The 17,033-nt window shown below is 43.5% G+C and overlaps 1 protein-coding gene across 1 annotated transcript; it reads left to right on the top strand.

Moving 5' to 3' along the window:
• The first annotated feature begins 6,439 nt into the window (after window positions 1-6,439).
• Window positions 6,440-14,900, top strand: tmem63a (transmembrane protein 63A). Its single transcript, XM_058057410.2, has 23 exons — window positions 6,440-6,593; window positions 8,033-8,205; window positions 8,285-8,364; window positions 8,577-8,655; window positions 8,727-8,764; window positions 8,838-8,980; window positions 9,172-9,223; window positions 9,552-9,660; window positions 9,737-9,807; window positions 9,879-9,959; window positions 10,150-10,267; window positions 10,519-10,652; window positions 10,759-10,902; window positions 11,530-11,683; window positions 11,768-11,874; window positions 11,939-12,025; window positions 12,164-12,229; window positions 12,351-12,513; window positions 12,607-12,712; window positions 12,821-12,988; window positions 13,102-13,217; window positions 13,276-13,326; window positions 14,245-14,900. Exons 2-23 carry the CDS (start codon window positions 8,035-8,037, stop codon window positions 14,389-14,391), a joined length of 2,385 nt encoding a protein of 794 aa, XP_057913393.2. The 5' UTR covers window positions 6,440-6,593; window positions 8,033-8,034; the 3' UTR covers window positions 14,392-14,900.
• The last annotated feature ends 2,133 nt before the right edge of the window (window positions 14,901-17,033 follow it).

Below are 17,033 nucleotides of genomic sequence, written 5' to 3'. Positions count from 1 at the left end.
AATCGTGTGGTAACGCCCTCTTGTGGCTGTAGGCGTGACTGCAGAGGGAGATTTTCCTCCCAGCAAGGCCAAGCAACAAGACAAAGAAAAGAGTTGAGGGGAAGGAGCTGGCTCAGCAATATGGATCTGGAGGTTATTGAAGACAAGGAAGTCTTCATCAGCACCTCAGCGGCTGCCAATATCGCTGATTCATCATTTCTGTGATGCACAATATATTCTTTAAAAAGTTTCACTCATAATCACTGCCAGCCTCGTCACCCTCTCTGACATTTATCATCCTTGTCATGATGACTGCAGAAGACTACGCCATCATTTAAGTCTCAAATACCAGCAATTTGAGAGACAAGAGACTAGAAGGTAACTGTGTAACTTGTGTAGCCGATCAGTAGGATGGTGCAAATGCAGCAACCCTCCTATCCAGTAGGTGGCACTACAAAGAAGACCAAAAATTTGCAACAATGGTGTTACTGTCTGGGAGATGCTACTTTCAGATGCTACTTAAGAATTGAGGGAGATGAGCAAAATTTAAAACTTTTACTTGAAGGGTCTTCAACCTCTAATTCAGGTGCGTCACAATGTTTTGGTCCAGAATTGGACCTCATGTTCCAATTAAAAAAAAAAAAAACAGAAGGTGATTTTTTTTTTGTTGCCTCTTCCAGAAGCCAAGTAGGAAAAGCTTGGAGCTATCAGGCTTCTCTCCAAGGCACCCAGCACACATCTGCCGCTGGCAAGACTGGAATAAGTACAAGCAAAACTCACTTTTCGCTCCCGCTTCCTTGTTTCTATCGTCTCTTTTACACTTTTTAATTAAGCTGAAGCTAGTAGGGGAGGCTGCTAAAACCTGCGACTAATTACACAGCCACTGCCCCACTCTCATTTTACTCCTGTCTATCTCTGCTTGTTTCTCTGGCTACTTCCCTCCCAACTTCCTCAGGGCTGTGTGCTGGAGCTCAGCCAGCCACCACCAGCGCCACAGGCATTATTAACATCTGCACGGACAAAATGGCAAAAAGGGAGAATGTGCAAAACACACAAAAGGGTTACCTTGGACTCATGCAGACAAGCTCATGCTGAGTCCTGACACTTTAATGAAGAATTGACTCATTTAACATGTGGATAACCCTAACCCCTAACTATAACCCTAACGCTCATGCCTATTCCTTACATTTTCCAAATGTGGCCCGCAGGACACTAGTTTGAGGCCCCCGCCTTGATATGAAAGTGTAATGTTAGTGCGGCCCGCGCAAGTTTGATATGGATGCTGTATGGTATCATGTACCCAGAAAAAATTATTACGTTTGATTAATGTTCATGTTAAGGTTAAATAACTGTTAATAATTATCCTCCCTATCCGTGTGGAAGTGGTAAGTTTTTGGCTATGTAAGTTTAAAGGAAATAACTTGAAGGCTACCGTTTAGGTCGCTAGCTCTCTAGTTTGCGAGTTAGCATGTGTCTCAAGACCCTGCAGTTGCGCAATATGTTGTAAATAAAAAGAGTATAAATGTGACTATAGTCGTGTTTTGTCATGTCTACAGGGCTCTAATAATGCTTTGTTCATTTTGATTTGAAAAAAATAATTTGTCTATCCACCAACTATATGTGGTTTCTTAAGTTTTTATTTTTTGCCGTTTTATCAATATTATTATATTTATTTATTACTGATTGATTGATTTTCTTTATTCTTGATTTGTTTATTTATTTTTCATGTTATTTTGTGCAGAAAGATAAAAATTAAGATATTTGAGAACAGTAGAATGTTTTATCAGAGCTTTTATTGTAGAAAATCGGAACCAAAGCACTGAAAAAGTTTGTATATTTTTCTGTTTTTTTGTTTTTTTTTTTGGAAAACCTGATGCGGCCCAGCCTTGCCCAGACCCTAGCTCCAGTGGCCCCCAGGTAAATTGAGTTTGAGACCTCTGATTTAAATTGTGGTTCACCCTAACCCAACCCAAACCCCTAAAAGTAACACTGACTCCTACCCCTCGTGCCGATTCCTGACTTTTGCATGCCAAAACCACTCATTTAACAGGTGGTTAAAACTAACCCCTAACCCTGACTAACTTGAAACGTATCAGACACAGATAGAAACCCACTACATGGGTCTTCTTTTCCACCCACCAGATGGAGTTGAATAGCTTGACGTTTTGTATTTAATATATGAAATGAATGTGAACAGGTATTCCTATAGTCTTATAATCCTTAGTCTTATACATGATTATACATGAAAATATTTCCACAGTTACAGGTGGCTCTATGAGGGTAACTGCAATGTGGCCCACGCGGAAAGGGGCTTTGACGCCCCTGCTTGAAAACATGGCCTGTTAAAGGTTACACTGTATGATGGCAACAGCCTGACTCTGAAACGGATTCATTCCATTTCCATTATGTTGAATGGGAAAACGAGGAACAGGTTGTATTCAGTCTTCTGTGTTTTGCATGGCATGATGGGGAGCATCCGTGCCACGAAACGATGCAGCGATAACAAGTAGGCGTTCCAAGACGATGCTCCCACATGAAAGCCCTGATCGTCCGAGGACGGCAAACGCAGGAAGGAGAGTTCTCGCGAAGCGAGTGGGCTAACATAAAGAGATGCAGTTAGCTGGACAGCAGGAGGGGGCGGGACTTTGAGAGCCCTGCTGCAATCAAGCCTCTGTCACCATCTGGACGCCATTTTAAAACCATCAGCTCTGGCTCCCTCTTGTAAACAAGGGCGCGACCCCAAACATGCCACCCTCACTAAACGGGCTCTTTCAAGCAGCTGCACACACCACCCACTACTGCCAAAATGGCGAGCCAGAATGGCTATTAATGCCATGTTCCAAACATGCTAACTAGTCATCATTTAGCCAGACAATATTAGCGAAAGATGACATCTCCTACATTGTTTTTATATTCCTTTAGGTGCCCATAACTTTGAACTGAAAAACTGCAGAAAACAAAAGAGGAAGCAGGATTATGAACGGCAGATTATAGAGAATTAGGATGTTCTTACATGGGTGTAGGGCACAGATAAAGAGATGGCGTGTGAGACAGTGAAGGAGGCATGTCGCGGGGTGTGCGGGGAGGGTGTGTATTCAGTGTGTGTGTGTCTGTGTGTGTCTCAGACGAAGAGAAGGAGTTGATCTGATGCAAAGTTCACATACACATACACACAACTGCATGATGGTGTTACTGGGATAATGATATGGAAATGATATGCTAATGCTATGCTAATCTGGCAACAATATTCTGCCCACCGGGGACTTGGAGGAACCTGCCACAAACTGCTCTCTCTCTCTCTCTCTCTCTCTCACACACACACACATGCACAAAGCCAAGGAGAGTTGGCTAAGTTGATGTCAAAATATTGACAGTGGGAGGAAGCGCAGTGATGCAAACTTTGACCAAATGTGTGCGTTCAATTGAATTCAAGCTTTGGCCTGTGATAACCAGTGAACACACTGTGTTAATATTAATGAATTACATGGACACGCCGTAGACAGTACCAGGAGAAAAAAAGAGAGGAGAGAAGGAACACTGGATCAGTTTGCAACCTTAATACTACAATACTAAGGTTGCATGCAACAATGCCCCCTTCTGGACAAACATATCCTAACAGGGCACAGATAGATACTTGATCAATCACCAAAAGAAAAGAAAGTGGTTGTCAGCTGGTTTGGCTGTGGGCCCAACCATCATCCTTTAATGACAAGCCATTACACCTTTTTTTTAAACCCAAATATCTCATATGTTTTATATTAATGAGAAGAGGGTGGGGGAGGGTCGGGGGAGGGTAGCTACAGAAAGGTTACCCAGCATGCCTTGCGGGTTGTAGATGCGGCTACAGTTATGCAGTTAAGGTCGTCCCTCGTTGATAGCAATTAATTGGTTTCAATGTTAATTAATTGAATATTGTTATAGTTACAGCATAGAAAAACTGGTTTAAAAAGACAGGTTTTAATCTTATTAGAGCCCTGTAGACATGAACTAACACCCCTATGGTCACCTTTATTATTCATTGTTTACAACACATTGCACAAATCTTATGCTGCAGGGACTCGAGATGGCCGCTAGCTAGCAAGCTAAACAGTTAGCCTCAAATGTATTTCTTCCAAACTTAAAAACCAAATATGCACCACTTCCACATGGTATGGAAGGAAAAATGTTCTCCTCTATAATTGGACATACCATGGCTGGCTTCATGCAGAGTTGAGGTAATGTCATGTAAGGCAATGTTCGGTGTCAATAGTGCCACCTAGTGACCAGAATACTACATATTGCTTGTTTCACTGTGTTTTGACTCATAATAGACCATAGTCAACCACCAAACAGCTATCATTTATTCATTAATTAATTTCTGAAAAAACAGGGTATGGTGAAGGAGCGATAATTGATAAACTGTATGATAGTGTGATGATATGAGATACAGCAGTTATTTCCTAGCAAAGGAGATCAGGGTATTTCATGTATTCATTACTTAATTTAAGTATTACAAATAAAATTCACAAAAAATATAAATAAACATGAGGATTACAAGTTGGCAAAATCTTAAAGATGGCAGAAGCATTACTAATCCTTGCCTCACTTCCTGACTGTCACTGTTCTCCCCCTCCCTCTCCCTCCTAAGTGGCCGTGATTGACAAGCGGGCTATATCCACGCAATATCACTCAGCACACGTTCCTATTCCCTCCTGGAGGCTTCATCCGCCGGTCAAATTAACCTTCCGTGCCAGGGGGAGGCGAGCGGAGGGGGTTAGCCCTGCATGGGCCAATCAGCAGGTGATTAGGCTGAGGGCGGGAGGGGTGAGGGGTCATTGTGATGGGGCCAACGCAAGCCTGATTGGTTTCAATCAGCGGCCAGCCGAGAGGACCACTGGGAGCTGAGCCGCGGCCAGCGCTAATCAACGTGTCCCACAGTGAGGCATGAACGGTGTCACACACACACACACAGAAAGACATCATGGACATCACTGTGAGTACACATCGACACAAAGAGACACAAACACACAGCAGGAAGAAATGAACAGTCCAATGGAGAAAACATATAAACATCCCATAGTGGGAAGATGGAGGAAAAACCACAGAATGTTACAGCAAATTGAGTGACTAATTGCATCGGATTCATTAATTTGACCTTCTGATAGGCGCCCGTGACATTGCTTAGTGATGCCTCGTCCCGCTCAAATCAGATCGCTACACATCTCCCAAATGTGGAACGAACCACATTCTGCCCGCTGTGTCGAATGCTGTGCTAATTCCTGATCACTTTTTTTAGTCAAGCCAGGCAGACAGACAGTGAAATCAAGAAAAATCTTATTATCTTATAATTCTTACTGCCCCCGCAATGACCTGCTGGTTTCACCTTTGCCGACTACCAGCAGTTGGTTACAAAGGACATCAGCAGTCACATGATGTGGATTGTTCCTTTTAGATAAGACTATTTACGCACGCTTTGCTTGTGTTGTGAAATGACCCCTTACCCACTACGATGCTCGCCGTTTTGATGTCGCTTGGCATGCGTCTGTAGCCGCAGCTGCCCTGGGGTACACTGACGGAAACGTGGCTGCCAATTTGCGCCCACGGCCTCTCCGACCACCACTAAACATTCATTCGCATTCATACACCATTGTGGGCAGCACTAGAGTTAAAGGGGGTGAAGTACATTGCCAGGGACACAACAACAGTGATTGTGGTGGTGGTGGTGGGGGGGGGCTCAACCTTGCTGTTTCTGGACAACCTGCTCTACCCAAGCCACTGCCGCCTGAAGATAACCCACTCTTGTACTCTAAAGTAAAAGTGATATTTTTTTCCAATTTTGCCCATCATCCATAATCCTGATGTGAGACATGAACACACCATTTTCTTTTCTATGCATTAAAAGGTATAAAACCAAAAAGCTATAAAAATAACTAAAAAGAGGCAGCTAATGTAATTAGCCATATTAAGCAGCCAAGACAAAGACTGCTATTGTTATGTTACTGTAAATTCCATCCATACATCTTCTATGTTGCCTGTCCTAAGGTCTCTGGATTATGCTGGAACCTATCTCACCTGCCTTTTGGGTCAGAAGCAGAGCACAACCCAGACCAGAGGACAGATAACAACCTTTCACATTCACATTGCTGTAAGGTTTTATTATTTAGTTTGAAGTGGTACATCTTGCCTTCACTGGTCTCAGCGTCTATGGAGGCCTCATCAAAAAATGAAGAAAAAGCAAAAAAAACCAAAACATATTACTTACTAAAAATATAACAGTACTGGTGAGTCAGACAAATCATTCTTAGATATAATAATGTTGATGCTTTACTGAATAACAAAAGAGAAACATTTATTTTAAAGTTGGTTTCTTAGTTAAATACTACATAATATTGTTAAGCTCGAATTGAAAGCAAAATCATACAAATATGTTGAAAATTGTGTTTACTTGGTGTCGCCCAAACCGAAAGACTGCTGTCAATGTCAACGCAACACAGCTGGGGAGAGTGCGCATGTGCGGAAGATGAAGGTGGAGGAAGGCGGTGGAGGAAGTCTTTTAATAATGTTGACGTTGTTTGGCGTCTTTACAGCGTTAAGAAGTTCATTTTGCGGCTAAGCCGGGGTCGCAAACACAACAGGTAAGACGATATCTACTTTGGCCCTTTTTGACACGTAGACAAGTCAAAATACGCCATTTCGACCAAGCAAGTTTCGTTATTGAATGGCGGTTTGTTGACAGTGGTGACTTGTCACTGAAGTAGGCAAAGTTGTCCAGTGTTGTCTCGTAGCTTGCAGCATATCACAATGTCAATACAGTTGCGAGACTGCTAACCAGTTAAAAACAAATAATATAGGTTATTTCAAATGTTAAAAAAATGGTGGTCACTGCAGTCACACATCCACTTGAATAGGAACGGCAGATGTTAGACGGAGCCGCGCTGTAATGTTGCATTGCGTTCTCGTGACTCACGGCATGTTGGCTCTATTTTAAGTTGAGGCGTGGTGGGTCGGGTGGATCTGGACAAGGGTGGGGGTCAAAACATCACATTGTTCAGCCCCCATCCACGAATCCCCATCCCTCCCATCATTTCACGGCACTCCGTGACATGACCTTGTGGTCAGAGACAAGGAACCGTAGAAGTTCAACACTAAGTGGAACAAAAACGTTGTGGAAAAAGAAACCCTGAAGCATGAGAACTCAACCACAGGTTCAAGATATATCCATTTCATGGCTGCACAAAAAATGTATGTCACGATTTTCTTGCTCAGAATTAAGATCATGATTTTTTTGGACCATTTTTTAAAAATTGTTTTTAACATTATTATGAAACTCCTTGTCCTGTTCTGCTTTAAATGAAAAGCACACTTTAAGAGCTGCCTCTTTTTAGCTTTTTTTTATACCTTTAGAACACGCAGAAAGGACGTGTGTTCATGTCTCACACAATGATTGTAGATGATGGTCAAAATAAAAAAAAAAATAGTTTTCCTTACTTTAAATAAACTTCCTACTTCATGAGAGGTCACAGAAGATGGGGGCTTTTAATAAAAATGAATTGAAAGGCTGAAAATAATTCTTCAAGTGCAAAACCTAGCACACTCGCTCAGGCTGCAGTACATTCATGCACGTAATAAAGACAAGTCAAACGAAAAATTAATCAATGAATGAATGTGATCGCTCCTCCCATGGGCTGATGAATGATAACCAGGCGCCCTAGGGGGTGGGGAGTGTGAGGAGCAAGTGTTCGCCGTCATGCTATTGACAGCGTAAGAACCCGCCGGCATCAGCTACTTCAAATGTGGTTTTGTCACATGGCACAGAAGTGTGCCAAATGCCTTGTGTGCTGGACACGTCTGTTTTGTATGAAAGTTAAAAGAAACTATCCGGAACGTTGTGTGTAGGTTCTCGGTCATTCAGGTTATGGTCATTTGCGGCGTTCAATCAAGGTAACCGGACTTCTTCTTGTTAGTTGAAGACGTTTCACCTTTGATCCAAAAGGCTAAATGTTTACTTTTTTGGTATTTCCCACAAGACACACAAAATATTGTCATTGAAAAACTGTCCCTTCTTCTCCTGCAGTGATGTCGTCTTGGTGGTGGGATCAGTGGTCGCTGCTGGCCCCAAACGAAACCCGGCGTTCCACCGGGCCGGACGACAAGACCTGTTTCAATGGCACGCAGAACACCGTCCTGAGCGGAGTCAGCTTTGGCGGCGTGCCTGTTGTGTTGCTGCTCAACTTTAGCGTCTTTTTGGTACATCTTAGCTTGGTCTGTCATTTGATTTGGATTGAAGAGGACTGATGAACTGTTGCAATCTTTTGGACAACTCCAGGTGTTGCTGATGCTCTTCTCTATTATACGGAAGAAGTTCTGGGACTATGGACGTCTTGCGTTGGTGGCGGATAAAGAAGGGTTTGTTTATTATTTCTATTATATTGGGTAATAGGATGTCATATATGGATGTTATTTCATGTCTTGATGGCTCTAATCATGTAAAAAAAAGCACATTTAGAAGATTGTTTTCTATGCCATAACTACAAAATATTCCATTCATTATCATTGAATCCATTCCAAGTGTTGTTTAATGAATATTATTTATCAAATGAATTGTGTTTGGCTTTTAGGGTCACTGAGTCTGGACGCCCTCAATATGGACGTCTGTCATCGTGTGCATCCAGCGGGGATGACCAGGAGTATGAACTAGTATGTGAAATAACAGCAAATCTCAAAAATATTTACTCATGGAAAATAAAAATATCTTTTTTCCCCAAAAGGGGTTCTGTTCTTGGCTGCCTTACATCCTCAGAATGGAGTAAGTCATTTCAACTAATGTTCTCAGGTTATATGATTGCATCTCACCTCACACAATCTGTTTGGCCTTCCAGTGACGACAAAATAAAAGCCCGGTGTGGCATAGACGCCGTTCACTACCTCTCCTTCCAGCGTCACCTCGTCATCCTGCTGCTGGTCATTACCGTCACCTCCCTGTCAATCATACTGCCTGTCAACCTGACGGGGGATCTGTTGGGTGAGTTTGGTTTTGAGGTTGTCAAGAGTGGCTAGTCAGCGTTTTAACTGTTCTACTGTATGAATTGGCTTTATGAGGACTGACTGCTAAAAAAACGACTCATGTGTAAACACACACCCTAAACATAGCTAAAAAGAGGTGTGGCAAATTGAGTCGCTGTCAATTGCGTCTCACATTTTCCTATCTTTTAGGCAACGATCCGCAGAGTTTCGGAAGGACGACGATCGGCAATCTTCAAAAGGGGTAACAAACAACTGTGACTGCAGAACACTAATCGGTTAAAGCTACAGTACTGAGTGCTACGTCTTGAGCCACTACGTGCTGTTTTGTTGTTTTAATGACCTGTTTGCACAGACACTGTGTACAGTAGCATACATGTAGCTAGCTTGATTAAATAGAAATGTAAGTCAAACAAAACTTTGTAGGAAGTGTTCCATTTTGGTGAGGATCTGGATAAAGGTGCAGGAATAATTCAGGAAGGAACCACAAATAAAGGGGCGCTTCATGGATTCTCGACATTTTCCACAAAAAAAAAAGCTTCAGTTTTCCTGCACTTTACTGTTGTTGTCAGAAACGACCTGTTGTGGCTGCACACCGTGTTTGCCGTCCTCTATCTGGCCCTGACCATTATTCTCTTGCGAAGACACACATCGCAAATGAAAGGCACGCAAAGAGACATGGTGAGTTTTCTACTTCTTCAACTGTTACTTCCAGGAGCTACATGCAGGAACTTGATGCTACTAACTATGTCTGCAGACCAGAAACACCTTGTTTGTGATGGGTGTGCCAAAAACGGCCACAGAGGAGGACATAAGGACACATTTCATGTACGTCCACAGATGTGTTTGCATTGCACACCATTTACACCTTGGTATTAATCCGCCCTGCTTTTGTCTAGGGAGGCGTACCCCACCTGCAGGGTGTGTGCCGTCACCATTGCCTACGATGTGGCCAAGCTCATGCATCTGGACAAGGAAAGGTAAGCATGCAGAGGTAACTACAAATATAAAACAAAGTGAAAGGATAGCAATAAGATTTAAAGTGGAAGAAAAAACACTGACATGCCTGAGCATTTTTTTTTCAGGCCTTAAACAAATGTAAAAAATAATGAATAAACTTTCTGCAAGGTGTGTCAATCGCACCACTGATTTTTTATTTTACTACCTTAGGCTGCGAGCTGGAAAAAACCTGCGCTACTACGAGCGTGTCCTGGAGAAGACGGGGAAGCGTGAAACAATATACCCCCGACCGTGCGGTCAGCTCTGTTGCTGCGCCAACTGTGAGAAGGTAAGACTGAGCAGAAGGCTTCACGTCGTCATCGTGAAAAAGGTGTACTATGGCATCATCTAAAACAAACACTGCAGCCCACGCGGGTTTGTTGTCATTGTGAGATAATTGTGTGTGTTCTTGCCAACAGTGAAGGCTAATCTGGTTTTTGAATCCCTTTCTTGAACCCCTTGTCAGTGGGGTGTGACTTTAATCCTCTTATTTGTCATAAGTATGCAGGACAAGAAGCATTCATGTGCGTGCTCCCTCAGGTGGACGCCATCGAGTACTACAGCACTAAAGAAAAAGATCTGCTGGAGGAGGTGAGGCAGCAGGTGGGGGTGGTGCCACAGCGCCCCCTGGGGCTTGCCTTTGTCACCTTGCAGACGGAGGCCATGGCCAAGTAGTGAGTAGTCATTTAGCAACATGGATTCCAAATTCACTATTTATTTTTGACACAGGACAAGAAGAGGTGATCATTCTCATCACTAACTGTACTCTGGTCTCGTTAGCATTCTCAAAGACTTCAACGCGCTGGAATGTGGCAGCAGGAGTTGTTGCTGTGGAAAAGAGCCTCAGCCTTCCACCAATAGCGGAAGTCTCAAAGTGAGGAAGTGGAGGGTCAGCTTCGCACCCCATCCCAGAAACGTTTACTGGTAAGCGCCCAGCATCTCATTCGAATAGATGGTTATAGAATTTAACCAAATATTTCAAGCAAAAAAATTGTCTAAAAAACTATTGCCCATAACTATTACTGTTACTATTAACAACAGTTAAGTGTATGACGTCTTGCTGCCAGACTGAAAAATAAAAGGAAGCAAAGGCCACTTTGATCATTTGTAAATATGCTAAGAAGTTATGTATTTCAAGAAAAAATTGATTTTTATCACTGTTTAAATAATAATTAATGATCACTGTTTCATGGTTATTGGTCAAAGGCATCAGTAATGTTATGAGACATGACGGGAGATGACATTACCTGAATGGAGATTGGCTACTCATTCCGTGTGGAAGTGGGACGTTTTTGGCTTCATTGTACTTCTTCCCCACTCCATTAGATATACTTTTAAGTTTAGAATAAGTACTTTGGAGAGGCTAACTAGCTTGCTATGCTACCATGAAATTTCCTTTGGGTCTGGAACCAACTAACCGCGATAATGGAGGGATGATTGCATACTGGACTTCGTTTGAATGGAACTGTTTAACTAGTCTTTTGTTTATTGTTAACATTTATTATTAACATGTGAAAGAATGACATCTTCACATTTTCCTTATCTCTGCAGGAACCACCTCTCAGTGCAAGGCTTCTCCTGGTTCATCCGCTACGTGATGCTCAACTTCCTGCTTTTCTTCCTGCTCACCTTCCTCACAACGCCCACCATCATCATCAACACCATAGACAAGTTCAACGTCACCAAACCCATCTACTATTTGAACGTATGACTTATTGCTAAACACATTTTTAGGAACCCTGCCCCCAGTGCTCCAGAACTAATCTTCCCTCATTGCCCCTCACCATAGAGCCCTATCGTCAGTCAGTTCTTCCCCACGTTCCTGCTATGGTCCTTCTCTGCCCTTTTGCCCACCATCGTCTACTACTCCACGCTGGGAGAGGCCCACTGGGGCAGGTGGGACACATTCAGATTTGTCATGCTGTGAAGGGTTTGGAAGGAACGCTCTGTGCTCTTTCAGGTCCAGTGAGCAGCTGAGCATGATGCACAAGCTTTACTTCTTTCTGCTCTTCATGGTGCTAATCCTTCCATCGCTAGGGCTCACCAGGTAAATATAACTTGCAGCTGGGCTACTAGCACGACATATTTCATAGACAATATGCTGATTTCTTTTGGACCGACTTGAGAGTGGATGTTGGACAAGCCCACATTTCTCAACGCATGTTATTTTGTTTCTCCCTTTTAGTCTTGCGCTGTTTTTCCGTTGGCTGTTTGACAAAGAATTTCTAACAGATGGGAAACTGAGGTTTGAGTAAGTTCCCCTTCTTTGTGAACATCTCACATTTGCGCAAGTCCTACAATTTACACTTGGCCATAAAGTCACTATTAACTTGAAACTGTTTCTGCTTACCTTTTGGCGTCTGTGCACCAAGGTGCGTGTTCCTACCTGACCAAGGGGCCTTTTTTGTCAACTACGTGATCGCGGCAGGCCTGGTGGGCTCGGCCATGGATCTGCTGCGGCTGCCTGGCTTGCTGCTTTACACCATTCGCTTGGTGCTGGCTCGCTCCGCTGCAGAGAGGAAATACGTCAAACAGGTAGGCAAGACACAGGAATGTTCCTTTCCATAGATCACAGAATGACAGCGAAACATTGAAGATGAATGTAAAGGTTTGTGTTTCCACCAACAGAACCAGGCTTATGAGTTTGAATACGGGGCCATGTACGGCTGGATCCTGTGTGTCTTTACGGTCATCATGGCATACAGTGTCATTTGTCCCATTATTGTGCCTTTCGGTGAGTGCCAAGCGCGTGAGCACATCCAACAACATTGAACACATTTCAACATTTTCTTCTGAAGGAACACCACTATGGACACTAAATGTCTCACTTGTCTTCCACCAGGTCTCTTATACATGATGCTGAAGCACCTGGTGGACAAACACAACCTGTACTTCACGTACTTGCCGACACGCATCGACCGACAAGTACACCTGAAGGCTGTCAATCAAGCTTTGGCCGCCCCCATCATCTGCCTAATATGGCTTTATTTTTTTTCCGTCCTGAGAACCGGTGAGTGACAAGCACGTCAGGTCACATGTTCACCAAAGTCAACATGTGAAACCAAAGGGTTTCACATGTTCACCAAAGTCAATGAAATGATGATAAGTAATATGACATTTCAGGATTCTGGGCTCCCACGTCTCTGTTCACCCTGGTGGTGCTGGTCATCACGATCCTCATCTGCCTCAGCTACACCTGTTTCGGCCATTTCCAGTACCTCAGTCCACACAATTACGAGGTGAGTTGCTCCTCATGACTTACGTATTTCTCATTCTGATGGTTTCGTTCTTCTGCAGGTGAACGAAGAAGATGAGGGCACCCCTGAGGAAGTGGAGGAAAACACTATGGTACTGCACTTGTCTCTTGAGGTCACTCATTACGGGGGGTTTCCACTTCTGATCTTTGCAGCCTTGAGTATTGGCTGATAGCAATGTCAATCCTATATCCGCACAAATTGAATGGTCAAGTGACAGTACAATAATTCATTCATTCATTTTCTACTGCTTATCCTCACGAGGGTCGCGGGGGTGCTGGAACCTATCCCAGGTGTCTTCTGGCGAGAGGCGAGGTACACCCTGGACTGGTGGCCAGCCAATCACAGGGCACATATAGACAAACAACCATTCCCACTCACATTCATACCTATGGACAATTTGGAGTCGCCAATTAAACTAGCATGTTTTTGGAATGTGGGAGGAAACCGGAGTACCCGGAGAAAACCCACGCATGCAAACTTCACACAGAGATGGCCGAGGGTGGGATTGAACTCGGGTCTCTTAGCTGTGAGGTGTGAGGTCTGCGCGCTAACCACTCAATCGCTGTGCAGCCCCACAGTACAATAATCAGCAGAGAAAAAAACGGAACCATTTACTTCCTTAAGGATCTGGAGTATCGTTTTATACTGGCAGCCAGGTGTAATATAGCAATGTTAAAGGTGCTCAATTTCATCTTAGCTAATGACTTTGTCGTCCTGTGGGAGTTTCCCATGTAATGTAGCTTCAAACGCGCGATGAGTTTAGTTGTATTAAACGTCTTTGGTGCACTCTCCTGGCCCCTGCTGGATTGACGTACTGGAGCTGAGTCATCGAATGCTTGTATCGAAGTGACAATATCAGAGATTTTAGATGCCGATATAATCCGATTTTCTTTTCTGATATATGCTCTATATCCGATATCAATATGGGATCGGGACATGCCTAACACAGACAATAATTATTATTTAGCCGCACCATTGAGCATTCTGTAATGTGTATTCTGTATTACAGGTTTACCTTCCCAGAGTGCTGAATCCTAAATCGGCAGCGGAGGCCCCCAAGGGGTCCAAAGCCCAGCAGTCCTACGGTTCTACAGAGGGCAGCCCGACACACGGCTTCAGTCCTGTAGAAGACAAAGGCATTGAAGTTCAACACTGAAAACTGAGCTAAATGAAGACAGCATGCCGGGAGATAAAGACCCCATAACATGTTTACACAAAAGCACACTAGTGCGCCTTTACAACAGGTGTCAAATGATCAAAGAACATTCCGTAAAACGCTGAGGCACTTTTGTTTTGGAAGAGAATGCTGGGATGCTTTTTCTTCCATTTCTTGTAGAATGATGAAACTCAATGTTGCATAAGAAGGTAATCAGCAGCGTAACTGATGCCAAAGACAAGTGAACACCTGCCAAGGTAAGCGCTTAAGGCTTAGCCATAATTAATTATGCACTTTTTTTCTGTACACATGGAGGCCTGTTTGTTATTAATTAACAAGTGCCTTCTGTAGTTACTTCAGTGATAAGACATAATCCAGATCTGTTGCATTTAACACAGTTCTAGGTTGTTTTTTTTTTTTAAATATGTAATCGTGCTTTGAACAGTGACAACTTTTTAAACCATGCATTTCCAAAATACAAACATTCAAAGTAATGAGTGTAGTTTGTCAAAAGAGGGTGCTGTCGAGCTGAGTTGACTGGGGACTTAACTTTGGTATGTGTTACTTTTACTGGACAATACTGCCTGTATCTCTGCCCTCTCACCTGATTGCTCATTATGGGCTGCTCTTTTTAAGGCTTTCCCATCACACGATTCTTCCCGCCTGGCCTGATGGAGGCCCTGGTCTGTTGTCATCTAAAGCTTCTTGGCTGCGCCCATTAGCACTGGACTCTGCTCCCAACACACATTTGTAGGTTAGTGGGTGACATAAAAGACAGGCTTTTATGACCAGAAGTGACCAATGTAGAATTGTGCCTGGGAATGGAAGGCAGCTTAGTCCAGTCATCGGAACCGTGGCTTTCCACAACACACACACCAACACCAAATAACACAGCTCTGTCCCACGTGGCTCTGCCGCACTTAATGAGCGTGTGAAAAGTGAGAGTAATTCGATTGTGGACGTTACACATGAAGAAATGTGGGTCACAATGCGCCCCCCCCCAGCTCTAGAGTGGCATGAATCCAGAACCAGTTCAACGGTCTTTCCGACACACTTTGCAAAGCCAACGATCCAAACGAGAAAGCAATCACAGCACACGACTACTTTCATTCTAATGATACTCCTGAACAAAGCCAGACAAAGTTAAAGGTGCCACAAAGATCCACACCTAGAGGTGTCACCAGACGAGATTGGTAGTAGACAAGAAGAGATTTTAGCATTACTTTTAAGAAAAGTACAATTTAAAAAAAATACATAATATGTTGCAATATACTAATTTAATTTCTACTGAATTACTCTCCACTGCTCCATGCTAGTGGCCCCGCCCCCACCCACCGACACAAAGAAACTACATGACTGAGAAAAGGCTCACTTCGTTCATGCCCCTGTTCTATGGAACAAACGTGCCATGGTGCTGAAACTAATGCAGATGTAATCCTCTTCCTGCCTGTTTGGAGGCGAGGGAAGAAGAAAACAAACAAACAAAGTACATGGCAATATACTAAGGCTGGCAAAATGATCAGGTTCATTTATTGTGAGTCATTCATTATTTACATTTTCTTATTGTCCTAGGCCTAGAGCCCACAAGACTTATTTTTTCTGAATGAGAAATCTAATCACGTTTTAATCTCAGCATCATTCCAGCATCAAGGACACACTTCCTGTACACTATTGTGGACCCTCAGGGAGCATATGGGATCTTTGCCAAGTAAAAGCTGATGTTCAGTCCTGTTCCCTCAGTGTATCCTTGCTATTGTTGTAGTCTATGCTTTAGTGCGACACAGACACTATTATTTAGTCCACTCTTTCAAAATTCACTTCATCCAGGCTATTGAACTGACGAGAGGGAGCTGAAGCATTCATATTAAGTGTATCGAATAGGAATTAAAACCATTTGTGGTCAAGTTTCGCTCCAAGATTGATGGACATGAGCCAGCCAATGAGAGCGCCTGGCAGCGACATGCTCTGTGACGCTCACGCCTTTTGTCCTCGTGGGATTAGTGTCGTGGCAACGCCGGACGGCTGGGCCTCCTGGGTGGTGGGTTTCCCAGGGCGAGCTGGATGGGCACAGAACGTGGCTTTGGCCGAATCTGATTCTAAAGTCCACAACCAAACTTCCTTGCGGACTGCCAGTTCTAATCAGGTGCTACCCTGAGCTCAGTGTGTGGGCGGTCCTTCCGTAGAAACAAGTCACCCCACTCAGGCTCCTTTTTTTTTCTCCACTTTAGCTTGGCGGGCAGAGGGCCAAGCAGCTGAAATCACCACTGCTGATGAAGCATGTGACTCTGGACTGAGGCTCTTTTGTTTGGTCAATTGAAGCCGACGCTTGGGAAGAGGCGAGCATGGGAATAGGCGGACATTTCAAATTCATAAAAGGGCGAGGAAAATGCATTTGTTCTTGAGAGAAAGCTGCTTAAACAATAGAAGTAGAGGTTTCCACTTTAATAGACACGACAGAACCCCACTCGATGGCCGTCACTGTGATTGCGTACATGGCAACTGTAAAGCTGACATGTACACAGGTACATTCACAACTACTATGTTACCAAACGTTACTTCAAATCAAAAGTATCGATATTTATATTTGAGAATACATTTTAGAGCAAGAAGGGCTGATACCGGAAGTATTGATATCTCACTAT

Source organism: Doryrhamphus excisus, linkage group LG19 (assembly GCF_037039965.1).
Source record: "Doryrhamphus excisus strain RoL-2023G ecotype Guam linkage group LG19, RoL_Dexc_Guam_v1.1, whole genome shotgun sequence".
Lineage (NCBI taxonomy): Eukaryota > Metazoa > Chordata > Actinopteri > Syngnathiformes > Syngnathidae > Doryrhamphus > Doryrhamphus excisus.
This window is presented reverse-complemented; position numbering and strand designations above follow the sequence as displayed.